Genomic DNA, 17,521 nt, shown 5'->3' with positions numbered 1-17,521 from the left:
GTTATACTTCTTGGATCTTTTTATTATAAAGCTGCAACAGAGACTGTTTGTTGTGACAGATAATCCACTCATTATACAGGTGTGTTATCTGTGCACTGCTAATCTATTTACCTACTTGCAGGAACCAAACATGGAGCAGAATAAGTTTCACCGTTTGTCCATTTTAGTTCTAAAAATAAACATTAGACAAATAGAATTTTCAGGATTAAAATAGGTAAAAAGTATGCTCAGCAAAAGCCAATGTACTTATGTTGAACATGGGGATACTTCCCCTTTAATCAGCTGTATAACAATTCGTACAATTAGGTCTATTTCTACCAACTATATAGGTATTTATTTTAGCAAGGCAAAATGTATATTTAAAGATACTTTATTTTGCTATACGGAGAGCATTAGCATGCTACAAATGCAGATTAGATTGCGTGCCCAGTTTCCCAAGACAGTTTTTTTCACTTTCAACTGCCAAATAAAATACAGCAAGAGCAGAATTCCATTTAAGGAAATTTTAAAAAAAAATTCTATCAAGTGAGTAATTCAAAAACAATGTCCCAACCTGATCTACATTTATACAGACACCAAAAATAGACTAGCAGCCAATTTGTTCTGTTGGCCAGATGGGACTGTACACATGTTGTGTTTTCTGCATAAAAATGGAAGCCATGCATAATAATTGTGTATATGCACGGCTCTGCAACATGGCATGCTGGATATTCATTCCATGTGTTCACTTCTTCCGCCCTCCTCTTTCTTTCAGGGCTAAGTGAATGGTGGCTCCATTTGTCATGTTGTAGTAGGCCAAAGAGTTGGAATCCTTAATAAAGATACCCTGATGAAAAAGAAGAAAGTATTATTAACAGATGCCAAATTTATACCACCTCATTAATTCTTTTTTTTTTTTTTAATGCTAACTTACATCATACTGAAGTTTCTGTTTGCCAGCTGGCATGCCTGTGGCCTCATGAATTTTAACCTTTATGACAGACACCTGAGAAGGAGAAATCAAAAAAATTGTCACAAGCGATATAACCAAGCTGGCGACATGAGTTAACAAATCTATGCAATTGTGTAGGTATGAAGCCATGTCACAATCACAGCTTAAACCAAGTCTGAATATAAGTTTTACCTGATCAGGCAGTGGCAGAGTGAAAGACAGCATTTGTCCTCCCAGCTTCCATTCTGTTTTGTCCTGCATGTTGGGGACTTGAACCTTGACAGTAACAGGACCCTGTGAAGGCAAACACACAGGTTTAATATGCACTTTAAACCCTAATTCTGCTTTCTTTCCCAGCAGTACCCTAGTATATATAATGCTCACACACCTTGTTCCTGCGTAGGAACTCCTCCTCTGGAATTAGCGTGTCCTCACTCTTCATTTTTTTGGCAGCTGGCTCATCCTCCAGTGGTGGAGGTGGGTGAGCTGGGGGCATTGGAGCAGGGGCAGGCACAGGAGCAACAGGTGGTGCAGGTACAAATGCTAGCAACACAAAGAGAGGAAGTTTACTTAAACCGAAACAGCCACTAGAAAAGCCAGTCTTTTCCCAGTGTTATATATTCAATTCAAGAATATTGGCGTTTTGATGGTGGCAGTTTCAGTAGTTTCATTTAATGCATAATGCAATGGCAAAAAATGTCATCTACTTTAAAAGCTGGAGTTGTTCTGTTCAACAAAGGCACATAATTGGAATCTATAAAAAGGTGATTTTATATTTCCCATTAAAAGGGGGTTTCCACCCAAAAACGGTTTTAATTGCATAAGGAAAAAAAAAATCAGTTGTTTTATTGTTTTTGTAACTGTAATTTGTAACTGGGTCAGACTCTTAAACGAATGTAACACTAATCAGTTCAAGGCAAACTGCTTTCAATAACTTAAACACCACACATACAGTTTAGTATTCATATATACTGAAAGGTTGTTTAGAATGACATTTTATTTCATCAAGCAAAAAGAAATAGTTTTTGGGTGGCTGTAACTGAAAGAGTCCCAAGCCAGACTTGCATTTCTTATTATTGAGTGCTATTCTGATATCTACTGGGAGCTGCTATCTTGCCAATGTTCTGCTGATCGGCTGCTGGGGGGAAATTTGAAAATTTCCAATTTGCAGTGCAGCAGTAAAGTGTGACTGAAGTTTATCAGAGTACAGGTCACATGGCTGAAAATGGATTTTAATGCAGGATTCTACTGATGTGTTTTGAAAAAGCATGTTTTCCCATGACGGTATTCCTATAGTGTGTGCACGGAATTAGACAGGTTAGACAAAGTGATTAGCTGATGCACCATGTTGCCAGTGCATGGTGCAGCAGAATAAGGAAGTGAAAAACAAGCTGCAGCTCCTCTTCACTTTCTGCTGTAATAATTGTTTGTGCGATCAGCGCAAAATGATTCAAACAAACAATGCGTTGTCCATGCAGACTATGGCCCAAAAAAGGCAGGTTGTCGGCTCATGTTTGGCTGCTTTACATTGCATATATTCATGAGCTGGGACAGAGAGCTACAAACAAAATTAAAGGTATTATTTAAGAGCACATATATCATATGCTTACCAATATAAAATTGTTCTTCTGAGCCCTTTTACAATTTACATTACTTTCAAAAGAAATCAACTGTCCACTAAGAAGTTCTCTGTATAAACAAACCCCTCCCTAAAGTGCACCCAGTTAGGCTGTATGATTAGCAGATTATATAAAGGCAGTGTACTGCTGATGTATTTTCATTGTGCTAATACAAGTCGGGGTTTTGCACCATACATATTTCCAAATCAAAACAGGCAAAACCTAAATCAATTACAAACATATACATTGAACTTATCTTAATAATGAAAAATATTAAAATACCACCAGGTATTAAGGTGAATTAGTGTTTGAAATTAAGTTTCAAAGGCTTAATTAAAAAGGGAAAAAAAAACAAAGGCAGCATTACAGAGAAAAGAAAATAGAGACTGCCTTTGTAAATGCATTTTCCACATTTGATACAGTAGAACCCTAATTTTAAGTTACTGTTTCTTGGTACAGTCAAGCAGGATTTTACTTTTTCCCATAATTACACCATTATGATGTGGTCCCCTGGATAACAGGACCACATCACAATGGTGAAGTCAGGATTCTACTGTATTTGCACATCTGTGACATCAATAAAGAAATCCAACCAACTACATCTTTTCCTTGTTTTATAGCTTTAGTGGCATGTTGTTTTTGTATCATGTTATTTTCTGTGTACCTCAAATTCACATACTTACCAGCAGGTACAATCATATGGGGTGCACGCTGTGCCATCATTGGAGGAGGATTGGGTGGCATAGGCACAACATTGATTCTTGGTGCGTGCAGAATAGGTGGCATGGGGGCAGCCAATACAGAACCTGGGGGCAGACGCACCACTGAAGCCATAGGAGGCCTCTGCATTACCGGCACAGCAGACACCATTGTGGTGCGTATTGGAGGCGGCATCTAGACAAAAAAAAAAAATAGATCAATAGTTGACACAAATTTTCAACTTTGTTAATACATAAATTCTGTACTTCATGAGAAATGGCTTAGTAGTTTAAAGGGGCTGTTTACTGTTTACCTTTGTGTTAACTCTTTGATGTAAAGAGTAATATTCTGAGACAATTTGCAATTGGTCTTCATTTTATTATTTGTGGCTTTTTTTGTTTTGTAATGATTTCACTTTTTACTTAGAACTTCTCCGGTTTGGAATTTCAGCAGTTATCTGGCTGCTAGTGTTCAAATTACCTTAGCAACCAGGTAGTGGTTTAAATGAAAGGTATATGAATTGGAGAGGACCTCGATAGAAAAATAATAAAAATTAACAATAATGATAACACTGTAACTTCACAGAGCAACATTCTTTTGGCTGCTGGGGGCAGTGACCCCCATTTGAAAGTTGGAAAGAGTCAAAAGAAGGCAGCAAATAATAGAAAAACTACAAAAATGAAAATGAAGGCCAACTGAAAAGTTGCTTTGAATTAGCCATTCAATATAATAAATGTTAACTTGAAAGGTTCTAGTTGCATTTGTCCTGAACACATCAATTTCAGCTCCTGCAGCTAATTAGAACACAAGGTCTAACATTTGTGGGAAATGGTTAATTCAAAAGATAATGTAACTAGAAAAATAATAGTATAGGTATGGGATCAGTTATCCAGATACCAGTTATCCTGAAAGTTCAAAATTATGGAAAGGCCATCTCCCATAAGACTCCATTATAAGCAAATAACTCTTAATTTTAAAAATGATTTCCTTTTTTCTCTGTAATTATAAAACAGTACTTTGTACTTCATCCCAACCAAGATATAATTAACCCTTATTGGGCAAAACAGGTGTCATACTTATATTGAAAGCTTTGTCTGTTGCACATTCTGTACGAACCTGTTTTGCAAATTGCCAATTTTCTTACAGTGGATGCAACTGTACAGTTCTGTGGTCTATGACTAATGTTAAAAGGATACTACATTTTAAACAAACCCTCTACCAGAAAATAATGTTACACACAGCCAACATATATTTTCAGGGAAGAGTCACTATACATTATAAGAGAAGATAAACTGTATTTGTATTCAGCACAAGTTTTGTATACATTAAGGTTAATGACAAATGCAGATGCACACCTTGTTATATTTCAGTAGTCCAAACATGTATTATACAATCACCAAAATGAAAAAACATAGCCCAACTTTTCAGTCCTCACAGGGACCTTCTGGGTTTCTTCTTTTTAATGATAATAAAACTAACGTTTGAACTACAGATATGGGATCCCATATCCGGAAACCAGTTATCCAGAAAGTTCCGAATTACAGAAAGGCCATCTCCCATAGACTCCATTATAAGCAAATAATTCTAATTTTTAAAAATGATTTCCTATTTCTCTGTAATAATAAAACAGTAACTTGTACTTGAACCCAACTAAGATATAATTAATCCTTACTGGAGGCAAAACAAGCCTATTGAGTTTATTCAATATTTAAATGATTTTTAGCAGGGGAGATCCAAATTACGGAAAGATCCCTTATCCGGAAAACCCCAGGTCCCGAGCATTCTGGATAACAGGTCCCATACCTGCACTGAAATATAACAATGCATTAATCCGCATTTAATTGAAATAGAAATTTTGACTGCTTTTGGTTGTTCAAGCACAGATTTCACCCATTTCATACAGTTTGGGGCATAGTCAGCATAAGGTGTTTTTTCCAAGTAAACTAAAGGTAATAGGGTATTATTGTAGGTAGGAGTTGACAATGTATTATTTAGCTTAAAATGAGTAGGTTTAAGGAATAAAGGCATCTCCTGCTATTATATACTTGTAAGCTTACTGTGGGTGGTCGAGAAACTTGGGAAGTCATTTGCTGGTGGTGAGGCATAGGTCTTGGTACACTGCTGATAGGGGGTGCAGAAGTAGGAATGGTAGGTGCAGAAGATGGAGGTTGTGACATTTCATTAGGCTTGCTTGGGCCAATCTTGTCCTTCCCATCCTCCTCAGGAACCAGACCTTTGGCTTTGTGGATGGCCTCAATTTGTTCCTGAAGTGTGATGTTTGCTTGTGCTGCCTGTTGGGTACGTGCCATGCTACCAGAATGCCCATCCCATGTGACCTACAACATAAGCAGCAGGTTAAAAAAAAAAAAAAAAAAAAAAAAAAAAAGATAGCTCTTTTCAGCAGTGGCCTGGCACAAAGTATTTGGAACTTTGGTTATAGAACTTACCTTCTCCTCTGGTTTCTGAATTTCCTCCTCACCAATCTTTTTACCAATGGCAGTTTCTTCCACACCGAAGATATCGGTACGGCGTTCTGCCAACTGCTTCAGGCTGCTCTCAATATCCAACCCTGCAAATATTAAAAGAGAAAGAGTTGCATTCATTCGTGCATATTCTGGCCTTGTGCTTGCAATGACGTGTGGAACCCATTCGTGGCCGTTACTCCATATCACATATAATAAAAAATGAATGTAAATTGTGAATCCTTGTGTTTTCTGCTGCATGCATATACTTCAAACTATTAAAATTCAACCTTTGTATAAGTCTGCAGCACCTCTAAAAACTAATTAGGTGGCTACACTACTCTGGTTCCATATGGAAGTGAGAATATTTCCCATGGCTTGCTTACAATATCTTTTTTGTAATGCAACCAACAGTGCCATTATATTTTTTAAATGTATATTCTGCAATTCTTGCTATCCATAAAAAGTTGAAATCCAAACAGTTTGCTGAGATATCACTTAATACTGCCATAGATTTGACATACCTGGAGCATATACTTCATCATCTCCTTGCTTTTCACGAATAGCACGGTCTCTTTGCTCCAGCCAGCGTGGATCCAGTAGTCCAATGCGCATGTGTTCCTGCATCTTACTAGCAGGTATTTTCTCTCCAGTAATAGGGGACACCAAATACTCATCAGGAGCAGGAGCAGGGGGCAAAGGCTTTGAAGCTGTGGGGATAAACAATTAGTAGTGTAAAATTACTGAGCTCAATTAATTTAAAAAGCAGACATCAGCAAACTCACCCTTGGGGTCATAATCCTTCCTGACAATAACCTGGTCTGGTGTAGGAGGCAGTGGTGGAGGCATAGGAGACTCTGGAGGAAGAGGAGCCTTTGATGTATATTCTTCATCATCAGAACCCTGTGAAGAGATAAACAGTCATGGATAATGGTTTTGAATATCGAAGAATAAAAGTTACAGACAATTTATTAGGATGTGCCGAATCCAGGATTCGGCCAAGATTATGTCAGGCTGAATGATGCGGCTGAATCCAAGTGTCTGGCAAAACCAAGTCTGAATCCTTAAAATCACATGACTTTTGGTCACGTCAACACGTGAAATGCACACTTTTATTTAGCCATTCCACTGCCTAATTTGCATATTCAAGGGATTAGGATTTGGTTTGGTATTCGGCCGAACTCAAATAGTGGATTCGGTGCATTCCTACAATTTATTGACTGGTTTGTATTTGCTTACGATTACTTAAGGATAATTTATTAGGTCATTAAGCTATAATGTTTCATTAGAATAAGTTGCCCAATTAATCCACGAGTATCAAAGCATAGGATTAATCTATCCTGTAAATGATGACAGCAGAAATGCAAAGTACATTGCATGCAAGAATTAACCATAAAATGTCTCACCTCATCCATATCTTGAACTTGAGTATCTTGGTCCATCTGAGAGGAGGAATCCTCTGCTTTGTTGTTCTTCACTTCATCCTCATCATCAGATTCCACTTCCATCTCTACCTCCTCACTCTCACCAAACTTCTCATAGCGCTCCTGGATAAGTATTCGAGCCCCTAGCTCTTCTGGAGTGGTTGGAGGTGGGAAGTTACCTGTAAAAGGCAAATATTTTCATAAAACTTATTATACGGTAGAAGGGTTCAGACTCACTTGCACAAAGACTATAAAATATGGTAAGACTCCTTGTCCTACTGATTCATACTGTATTCAACTATATCTACTTATCTGTGGTATTATCCAATTTTAAAAACCCAGACACAAAGTAACTAGCACAGTAATTTACCCAAGGTGTTTTTGCAGGGCACATCTCCCAGCACTTTTTGGGAACCACCAAACTCCCCTCTCCTGCATGCAATTCTCTTGCTGTGATACAAAACGGTTTGCAAAAGTCGGCAGAGGCAGTGTATTTACAGCAGCACACAGTCCAATTAGCTTCTATAAAACCTGTTCTATTACAGCAACAGGGTGGGGGAAAAGAACAAGTTTTTTCCCCACCCACCCATTTTTTCCTAGGGATGAATGCTGTAGTTGTACTTTCTACAGCTAATTAGGAAAGGGAAAATATATCTCTATTCAAATGCACTTGTTGCATTACCTTGCTCATTTGGTTGGAAGTCCACAGTTTCCACTACCACAAAATCATGCCAGTCTATTTGTGCATAGGCAACACGTTCTCTCTCTTTCTCTTCTTCCTCTTTTTTCTTCTCTCTTTCCTGAAACTTTGCCCACTCCACACGATAACGCACCTACTTATAGAGTACACAAAACATTTGTGAGAAGAAAAGGCAGAAGGTAGAGGCACATAGACAATTATTGCAAAATGTTGATAGCTGCATTGTTTTATACTAACAAAAGGCTAAACTAGGTAAACTTATTCGAATTATTTACTAATACATCACATAGGCATTTGTAGTTAGGGCTCTGCAGTCAACTTCTTCCACATCCATTTAAAGGAGATGGCAAGGAAAATTTTATAAATGGTACCAATGCATAGTCCCAGTATAGATAAAGAAAAACACTACACTTTGGGCTCAATTATAGTAAGAGAAACTTATAAAATCTTACCCGAAAGTTTCAGTGTTATCTAAGGTTTGGCGCGGCCATCTTTGAATTTGTATGCCCACTTCCTCTCCTTTGGCGTATTTACTGCGCATGCGCGAGCTTCCTCCCTCCCCCCAGCCTAGGTGCTCCTTGAATGAATGAACGCCGCCGGAGGCTTCTGCTTACGGCGCGTCGCCATAGCAACGAGACGCTTGCTAGTGCACGCTTCTAGGGGCCGGCTCAAGAGATCTGATTGCAGGGAGTGCGCCTGCTTGTGCGCCCCCAGAGAAGAGACAACTGCGCATGTGCCGTTTCGGTTGCAAGTCCTGAAGTCTGGCAATCAGCGAGGGATTATGGGAACTTTCTGCACACAGCTCCTAGCTTTTATATCCGTTTTGGCTTATCTTCTTGTAATCCATGGAGATATGGGGAGACTTAAGGGCACCTTTCAGACTACGGATGGTAAGCCTCCAGCCTGAGATTAACTCTTGTGTAGCCTTTCCTTCTCCTTTAATCAACTGATTCTGCACAGACTTTGCTTTGAGCATGCAGAAACAGGAAAGGGCCCTCCCCAAAGTGTTGCCAAAAGGTAGGAAGCATAGCGTCAAAAATTGCACTGTATGTAGAAGAATTCTAGTTTGTTTTTACTAGAATCTGGGTTCCTACTCCAAACTACTTTTTTTTGTTGTTATTTTACTCCACCAAACTAAACAAAAGCATTAAACATTTAGGCAGGTAGCATTTTCCTGGCTGCCAGACTGTGAACTAAGGTTCATTACACATTTAACACATTTACACTGCTCCAGAGCCCAATGGCAGCAACCTTAAAGGAACAGTAACATCAAAAAATTAAAGTGTTTTAAAGTAATTCAAATATAATGTGCTGCTGTTCTGCAAAAAACTGGTGTTTTTGCTACAGAAAAGCTACTATATAAATAAGCTGCTGTGTAGCCATGGGGGCAGCCATTCAAGCTGGAAAAAAGGAGAAAAGGCACAGGTTACATAGCAGATAACTAGTAGATAAGCCCCATATAATGGGGGTTTATCTGTTATCTGCTAAAAAACCTGTGCCTTTGCTCCTTTGAATGGCTGCCCCTGTGGCTACACAGCAGCTAACTTATATAAACTATAGTAGTCTTTCTGAGGCAAACACACCAGTTGTAGCAATGCAGGGCAACAGTACATTATATTGTAATTACTTTTATACACTTATTTTTTGGTGTTACTGTTCCTTTAACATCACTCTAGCCAATGTCTGGCATTGTGGAAGGTGTTAGGTTAATCTGCATTTACTTACAAAAAAAAAATAATCCTTGAACCAATGCTGCTTTTAGAGAACACTGGACAGTTAGGTTAATAACATAATTGGCAAAGTGATAGCTTTGCAAGGTTAGCTTTTACATACTCTAAATTGCATTTAAGACTTAAGGAGCAACTACATTGCTATAAATAAAAAAATAACTTGCTACTTACTGAATAAGCAGCCTTAAAGGACATGTAAACCTCACACACACAAATTTAATCAGTGAACATCCTCTTGGAAATCTTTCAATACCTGCTACTCTGGTTGTCCAGAGGTTAATAAGGTTAGTAAGGCTGCAACATCCCCTAAATAACTAAGATTTCCTTCTCCTCCTGTAAGCCACTCGGTCCCCTCCCTCAGGAATTTGCTTTGACTTTTCATTGACTTCTGGCTTGTGGGCATGTTTAGTTGTTCTAAACTCAGATTACTAAACACGCCCTCCAGTCTAGCAGCCAGTGAAGAGATGGCACTGCTGGTTTCCATAGAAACTCAGCTCTAGCTTTCTGCTTCAATTTTTTTCTCCTAACTTTCTCTCCTGAACTCAGTCCAAACAAAGTAGAACTTTTATCAGACAGTTCTGCCTATGTGAGGCTGCATTCTTGATGAAATGTAAGCTGAATAAGGGTCCCAGGGTGAAAGCTGCTATTTGCTTTACGAAAATGTGATGGTGCTGGCAAACGGATGGGATATATGCAGTACAAATAATGCCATTTGGGTGAAAGAGACGTGCCCAACTTAGGCTTTATGTGTCCTTTAAAACAGAAAGTATACTTGGAGCCAACATAAAGACTGTAGAGTAATCAACAAAAGTTCTAATTTACAGAAATGCAGGTAGAATATATTAGAAGGCAGAGGGTTGCATTACCTGATCCAATACTTCTGTTGGGTTTTCAGCTTCTTTCTTTAGCTTTACAAGTAATCCTTTTGGTGGTATCAGGATCTGAAAGAAAGAGATTACCAGAGGGATATCAGGGGCACAGTGCACGAGAGCCATCTCTACTTAGAGCCTATAAATGACAATATTGACAGTGCAGCTTAAAGGGGGTACTAAAACCTGCTGCACTGCACTGCTAAACCAAAGTTTACTTAGCTGTTTTTGGACTACAAATCCCAGAACAATAACATATAATGAAGTTTGTGGCATGCTAGGAGTTGTAGTCCAGCACAATCAGGGTTGCATTTTTAAAGCAATAGAACTTTTTCTAATCCTTTCTCCATATCTCCAGTGCCAGCAGCTGCATTAACATGCAAAAAATCTACCAATTAGAATCCCAGCTAATCTTTGTAAATCTGGCTCCCTGTTCTTTTCAAGATGCCTGGCATAGTGCTGGGAACCAGTGTTCTCGGTCTCTTTTCTTGCACTTATGAGGTTTTTTTAGTCAGTAAAATGCTCATTGGTGGATTTTCTTGCATCCAAAATTACGTTTTTTGACAATTTAGCAAAACTAGGGGGAGCAGGGGGACAGTATTATTATTGGGTTTACAACCCCTTTAAAAGATAGTTAATACTTGTTAACAGCTGCATTTTAGTTGCTCATAAAAATATTCAGCCACTCATTTTATACAATATGAAAAGTGATTATGACAAAGCATTGCATAAGCAGCATATTTAAATAACAATGGCCAGGCTGGAAGTAAACTACTTTGATATTTTAATCATTTCTCAAGATATATAACACATTCTAGCCGATGTAGCTTTTACTTAAAGGACACCTATGGGGCCAAATTGTTTACCCAACAGAAGGGTTTCAAAAAAAATGGTACTGCTTCCTCCAACCAGAATGTTGGCTCTATTGGCTTTCACCTCTGGTTGGGGGAAACAATTTTGCCCTAATAGGTGCCCTTTAAGAAAAGGATTTTTAGCCACTAACAGTTTTTAGGATTATGAAGATTATTACCTTGGTATACTGCTCCACAAGCTTGGTAAAGTAGTTAAAAAGACTGTGCTGGGGACGCAGGAAATCAAACTGGTAATTTCTCTGCTCTTTTTGCATCAACTGTGTGAGAAACTGGCGACCATTTCGAGCAACAAATTGTGCTGTAAGCTTTACCACGTCCAGGTCAAATGCAGAGATTGATGGAGGATCAGCAACATACTCAAACTCTGGAGGTGGTTCCTTTGGTACTATTGTCTCCTGGACAACCTGGGCCTGAACCTAGCAGAGACAGAAGAACATGAAAAATAAATATACAGGAATGATTTTATTTAACAAGGTCAGAGGACGGTGATCAGTTCCTGGTAAAGTGATAACCAATCACTTTGTAGAAAATTACTTTAGTAGAAGCTTATAAGGTGTAATGAATGGTCAAATGGCAGCTGACTAAAACTTAGAGTGGGATGCTCTTTAGTTTGATTGTCACTGCAATACCAACATCCAATGCAAACAGATTCAAAGTTCTGAATTCTTAAACTGTAATCTCTAAAGACATGGACCCTACCTCCTATATTAGACTGTATTTGTATGCAATTCATATTTTTTTCAATCTTCCGTCACAATTACTTAGTTAGATGAATTAAATGTAGATTTTGACTTCTGTGCGTGTTAGAAAGTACTTCTAAAGATTATATTCACAATGGATTCCATCCATAATACTACTCTTAAGATTAAAGCAGTGATTCACCTTTGAGTTAACTTTTAGTGTGTTATAGAATGCACTATTCCTAACAACTTTGCAATTTGTCTTCACTATTTATTTAATATAGTGAATTATTTGCCTTCCTCTTCTGCCTCTTTCTAGATTTCAAATGGGGGAAGCCAAAATATATTAAACTGCCTGGTTGCCAAGGTAAATAAGACCCTAGCAATCACATACCTGCTAAAATGCCAAACTGGAGTGGTGCTAAACAAAAAGCTTAACTGAAAAACCACAAATAAAAAAAATGAAGACCAATTGCAAATTGTCTCAGAATAAGGATCCATCTTCCAAGGGTTTTCTACACATTAAAGATTATCAACTTACAGCCCATCACACATTAAGAAATTTGGCATTCAACACCTTGGTCAGGTGGGCAAGCACATCAGATGTGACTGATCTAGAGTGAAAAGTCGACTTTTCGCTCAATTGCGCATGCGTCAGCACCGGGATTTTAAAGGAAAAAAAAAAAAAAGACAAGAGGAAGTGGAACGCTAACTTGCATATATCCCAGTCCAGTGCAGTTTTCTCCTAGCAGGAGCACTGGCCTTGGGTATCAGGTAAGTGATTACAATCACTTACCTGACAATTACACCCCCAAGTGATTTATACTTTCCTTCTCCTTTGAAGTATATACCAATAGAGGTTAAAATCATTGTTTAGTAGTTTCTCCTACTTGGCCTATCTTTTAGTGGAATTGTAATACACTAGGCATGCCTCGCTACTGATACATCTGCTTTGGGGGCAATCCAGTCTCTTGTCCGTGGTTTATTCTCCACCATTTAACAAACGGTAACAAGTTGCTATGATCAAAATGTCCGATATACTACTGCCCTAACCATTACTTTTTCTTAATCTGAGGGAGTTTTCTATGAGTTTTAAAAGGTCTCTGCTGGGAGTTAAGAAACTGAGTCAAAACCATGTCACTCTTCACAGCATAGGAAGAGATAGAAAAAGCAGTCCATGCCGACTATAATAAAATAAACAGGAGTAATAAGGAAGTGTAGCAGGAGTTGGAATCCCCCTGTATCACAAGGATGAAATTTATGCTTAATATTGTGTGAAGCATACAAATGCTATCTCCAGCAGAGCAACAGCTTATGGAGGTAAAATAACATTTTAAAAAGTACTGCCAGAATGTCCACAAAAGTCAACAGCAGTGCATAAGAATGCCTGCAAATAGATTTTATGTCATCAGATGTCCCAGGCCAAGCAACAGACAGAGGCTGCCTGTAGGGTTATAGAGAACAAGAAACCAGAAACCTAAAAATAGTAACAGAAATTTAACATACTATGCAGGATGAAAAAAAAAATATTTATGAAGGGAGAAGTTAATGCTAGAATTATAGGGAGTATTTGATCATCATGCCTCTTAAAAAAAGTGGATATTAATTCTATATGGCCTACATTGCCTAGGTATAATCAAGACATTAATACCTTTGTTTATATTAGCAAGGGTAGTATTTATACATTTATATCCTGCTCTGCAATTAACATTGTTTTGTTCTAATACTATGCACAGTAATTATTTGCATGATTTCACTTCTTACTTCAACCACACTTAAATACTCCATGCTTGTGCAGAAATCTGGAGAAGCTGACAAAGACTGGACACATTCTAGTTCTAAACATAAGATTACTTTAGACAACAAGCTTAATTTGTCGCAAAACACTGCATTTGCAAATGGTACCCAACTGAACAATAACCACAAGTTACCTTCTGTGGAAGCTGCTGTACAGATTGCTGTTGCTGCATGACTTTGGGGATAGCAGCAGATGGTTCCTGGGCTTTTCCTTCCTTAAACTCATTGACTTTATGTCGATAATAGGCATGGTATGGGTCATTGGGGTTTAGGAAATTAAATTTTGGGTTGTTTATTTCATTCTGGCGGATCCTAGCCTCAAATTCAGGGCCATTCCTAAAGAGAAAGTATATTCTTATTATTAACAAGTATTTATAAGGCACCAACATATTCTGCAGCACTGTACAATAAGACATACAGATTGCATACAAATATTGAACAATAAAACAGGTAAAGAATACCCTGCTTGTAAGAGCTTACAATATCCTGTTAAGTGTCTAATAAAGCTTTACCATCAATAAAGAAAGTCTTTTACTTCTAAATTAAAATAATACATTTACAGAAAAAATTGGGGGAGATTTTGGCACATTAGGATGTTGCTAAATAAGAAGCACCTGTGTCAATACTTCTATGTTTATTCATTACATGTTCAAACAAAAAAATGCTTAATGCCAAGAACATTTTATACCACGAGAAATGCTACTGGTACTAAAGTGTTACATAAACCTAACATGCATCATACATGTCCCCAAAATACAATGTTGCCTTTAGTTTCCTAAGATCATGTACATAAAAAAAGTGACATGCCCACTTTTAAAATCAGTGTGCAGAAAAGGCAAAAAATTATGTGTCTATGTATCTCAAGTCTTTGTGCTCACTGTCATCAAAATTGTGATCATGCAACACCAAGGAAAATTTAGGCGGTTTAACAGGTTATTAAGGTTTTATTATATTTACAATAGTTATTCCATTGATGAGACTTAAGGAAACTTGAATACTTAAAGCAACTCTGCACAAATCTACTTACCCATCCATTATTACCATCGATATTAGAAGACTATCCAAAAGCTTTGTCAACAGGCTTCAAGGCCTACACATATTTCATTATCTGATTAACAGTAGATAAATACTGAACATGATAAATGTCAATAGCACCGTCTCTTAACTGGCTTTAGGCTAATGTCCCAAGAAGAGATTAGCTGCCCACAATAAATCTCTGGTACCACAGGCGACTAATCTCCCCAAAATGCCTGCAGGAGGAAAGTTTGCGCGACTTCGGAAAATGATTGATGAGTGATGCGTATGCCTTTCTCCACGGGTGCAGAGATTTATCGTGGGCAACTAATCTCTATGTAGAGCATTAGCCTTAATGACACTTTCTAAAAAGCCATCATTATTCCATTTCACCATAATATCTTTCAATTCTTGATTCTAAATAGAATACAAGGAACCATGGAGGGGCTCCTCCCTAATGCTGACAATGTGCTACCAATTAGTGCTAAAATAAGTAATGGGCTATCACCCAAGCACAAAAATATACTTGGGTGATACCCATTACTTATTTTATCCCTAATTGGTAGCAAATTGTCAGCATTAGGTAAGGGGCCCCTTCTTGTATCCTTGTATTCCATTTAGAATCAAGAATTGAAAGATATTATGTATCCAATTCGTGTTTTTATGGGAAAGGGAAATACTTTTTTAAAGATATTATATAAAATTTGATGTGTCATCTTATCTATAAGATTTTTTCATGCAATGTCTGATAGTGGCCTTATAACTACCAGGGAAATGGTTTAATTGGTTTCATAAAGGTTATATGATTTGGGATGTACATATTTCAGCTGGAGAATGGACATTAAAATATTAAACTTAACTCCTCCTGCTGCTCAGGGCTTCATCCCCTGCCTACCTACCTCAACACTTCTGTTAAACTGCCAAAATTTTTATGCAGTGTTAAACCCATGTCTTGATTGTGCTAAACACCAGAAAATTTCCACACTATGTTTAGCAATACTATCACCACTTCCATGAAACTGTGAACCAGGCTTGTTTGTTTTTAAGAATAAAAGAGGCACATAGGCCCAAGGTAAAAGAACAGCGATTTCTTTTACTGGAGGATGCCTAACAAACTGATACACTCCTGTGTGCAGTTTTGCTAGTCCTTTAAATTAGTACATAACTGCAAATTTAAAAACATTTATTTGAAAACTATCTACAACAAGAATATATTTTAGGAGGCACCTTGCTACGAAGCTTGCGGTTTTGTCCACTATATTTCGGACTTCTGGAGGAGGGTAAATAATTCCAACAACAGGCTTGGATGGAACTACCTCTTCTTTCTTCTCCTCCTCCATCTGCTGCAAAAAAAAAAAAAACAAACAAAATAATATAAACAAAGTGATAAACATAATGACAAATTAATGTGCAGAAAATATAAATAAAAATGTATCTTGGCCCATCACACATATAATGAAAAATAATTGCCACACTGTCTAAGATTTAACTGCACTGTATTACAAATATATGTTTAAAAAACATAAAATAACAGCAGATGCCTCAGACAAAGACACCTCAGAGACTGGAAAATGTTCAAAGGGGCAGTATAACCTGTCACAGGCTTGAATGTTCATTAGCAGAAAAATACAATATCATCTAAAATTTGTCAGATCTCTGGCTTACATTATAGTTCGGGGTAAGGAATATGCAGTGCAGAAACAGCCCTTACCAACAAGCTGCAGCATCTCACTCCAGGGAAGACTTGAAATTTAAGGCCCATCCAATGCCCTACAGACTTGCTTTATATTGACTATTACTTGTAAACACAAATGTTATTGAAAACTCTACCTGAGTGGCTGCTCGCATTCTCTGCGTTTCTGGTTCTGACTCTTGAAACAATACGACAGAAGTCAGCTAAATTAGAACTTCTGATACAATGTTTAGAGTCAAAACAAATACCACTTGTAGCTGCAATTATATTTACAAATAACGTCTAACATTTCTTTAAATACACTGTACAGTTGCTTCTTTCATTTTCTATCATTATGCAAGTGTTTTTGCTTAAAGATCCCCATAGAGCATAGTTCTGCACGTCTACCCTACACCCCACCCCAGGCAACGCTCTGCGAACCTTAGCTCTATAACTATTTAACTATTTCAGCTTTAGACCCACTGCTTTAACTGCTTACGATGAACCTGTTTTATTTACTCAGAGAAATAGACTAGACAGATCATTACTCCACATGACCAAGGCCTACTCTTTTTCATAAATCCCTGAATAATCGGAGAACCTCTATCTCCCTCTGCCGCGATGCAGAGTCCCGTACCTGGCCTCCGTCCGGTGTCTGCGGCGCCATTATCTGCACTGGTCCGGCCGGCATGGTGCCCACTCCAATCCCACAAACAAGGACAGAAGCGGTAACTTCGGCAGACGAGCAAAATGGCGGCTGCGCAGAATCAAGGTAGGCGTCTCGTGGATAATCCCAGCTGAGTGTTATTATTTACAGCGTTCCGCCTGCAAAAACGTAGCATACATAGTCTTTATCTTAAGTCAATAGAAACAACTACAGAATCTAACTGTACATATTTCCTTTTTTTTAGTCTAATGCCATAGCGTGTAAGCGCGTCACTTCCTACCCCCCTTTTTTGTTGAATGGTATATTCCAGGATGTAACTTGCACACTGCGTTGCGGAACCACGTTGATTTTCCACTCAGACGCTCTGAGTGCGTGGTTGCCATGG

The 17,521-nt window shown here is 38.1% G+C and overlaps 1 protein-coding gene across 5 annotated transcripts; it reads right to left on the bottom strand.

Annotated features, from left to right (window-relative positions):
• Nucleotides 1–246: 246 nt before the first annotated feature.
• Nucleotides 247–17,509, bottom strand: sf3a1 (splicing factor 3a subunit 1). Of its 5 annotated transcripts, none has more exons than XM_031891617.1 (17): nt 17,417–17,509; nt 17,071–17,294; nt 16,025–16,140; nt 13,918–14,119; nt 11,465–11,722; nt 10,432–10,506; nt 7,818–7,968; nt 7,118–7,314; nt 6,497–6,614; nt 6,236–6,421; nt 5,697–5,818; nt 5,307–5,585; nt 3,234–3,444; nt 1,320–1,474; nt 1,124–1,225; nt 914–985; nt 353–826 (listed from the first exon to the last, which is right to left on the bottom strand). In XM_031891617.1, the coding sequence occupies exons 2-17, from the start codon at nt 17,158–17,160 to the stop codon at nt 725–727; spliced, it is 2,436 nt and encodes an 811-aa protein (XP_031747477.1). In that variant the 5' UTR covers nt 17,161–17,294; nt 17,417–17,509; the 3' UTR covers nt 353–724. The 5 variants fall into 5 exon arrangements, with proteins under 5 accessions (XP_017945285.1, XP_031747477.1, XP_031747483.1 ...); XM_031891623.1 differs by having other exon boundaries at nt 17,107–17,294; XM_018089796.2 differs by lacking the exon at nt 17,417–17,509 and having other exon boundaries at nt 247–826; nt 17,071–17,403.
• Nucleotides 17,510–17,521: the final 12 nt, after the last annotated feature.

The sequence above is a fragment of the Xenopus tropicalis genome, chromosome 1 (genome assembly GCF_000004195.4).
Source record: "Xenopus tropicalis strain Nigerian chromosome 1, UCB_Xtro_10.0, whole genome shotgun sequence".
Classification (NCBI taxonomy): Eukaryota; Metazoa; Chordata; class Amphibia; order Anura; family Pipidae; genus Xenopus; species Xenopus tropicalis.
Note: the sequence above shows the minus strand (reverse complement) of the source record. Positions and strands in the feature narration are given on the sequence as shown.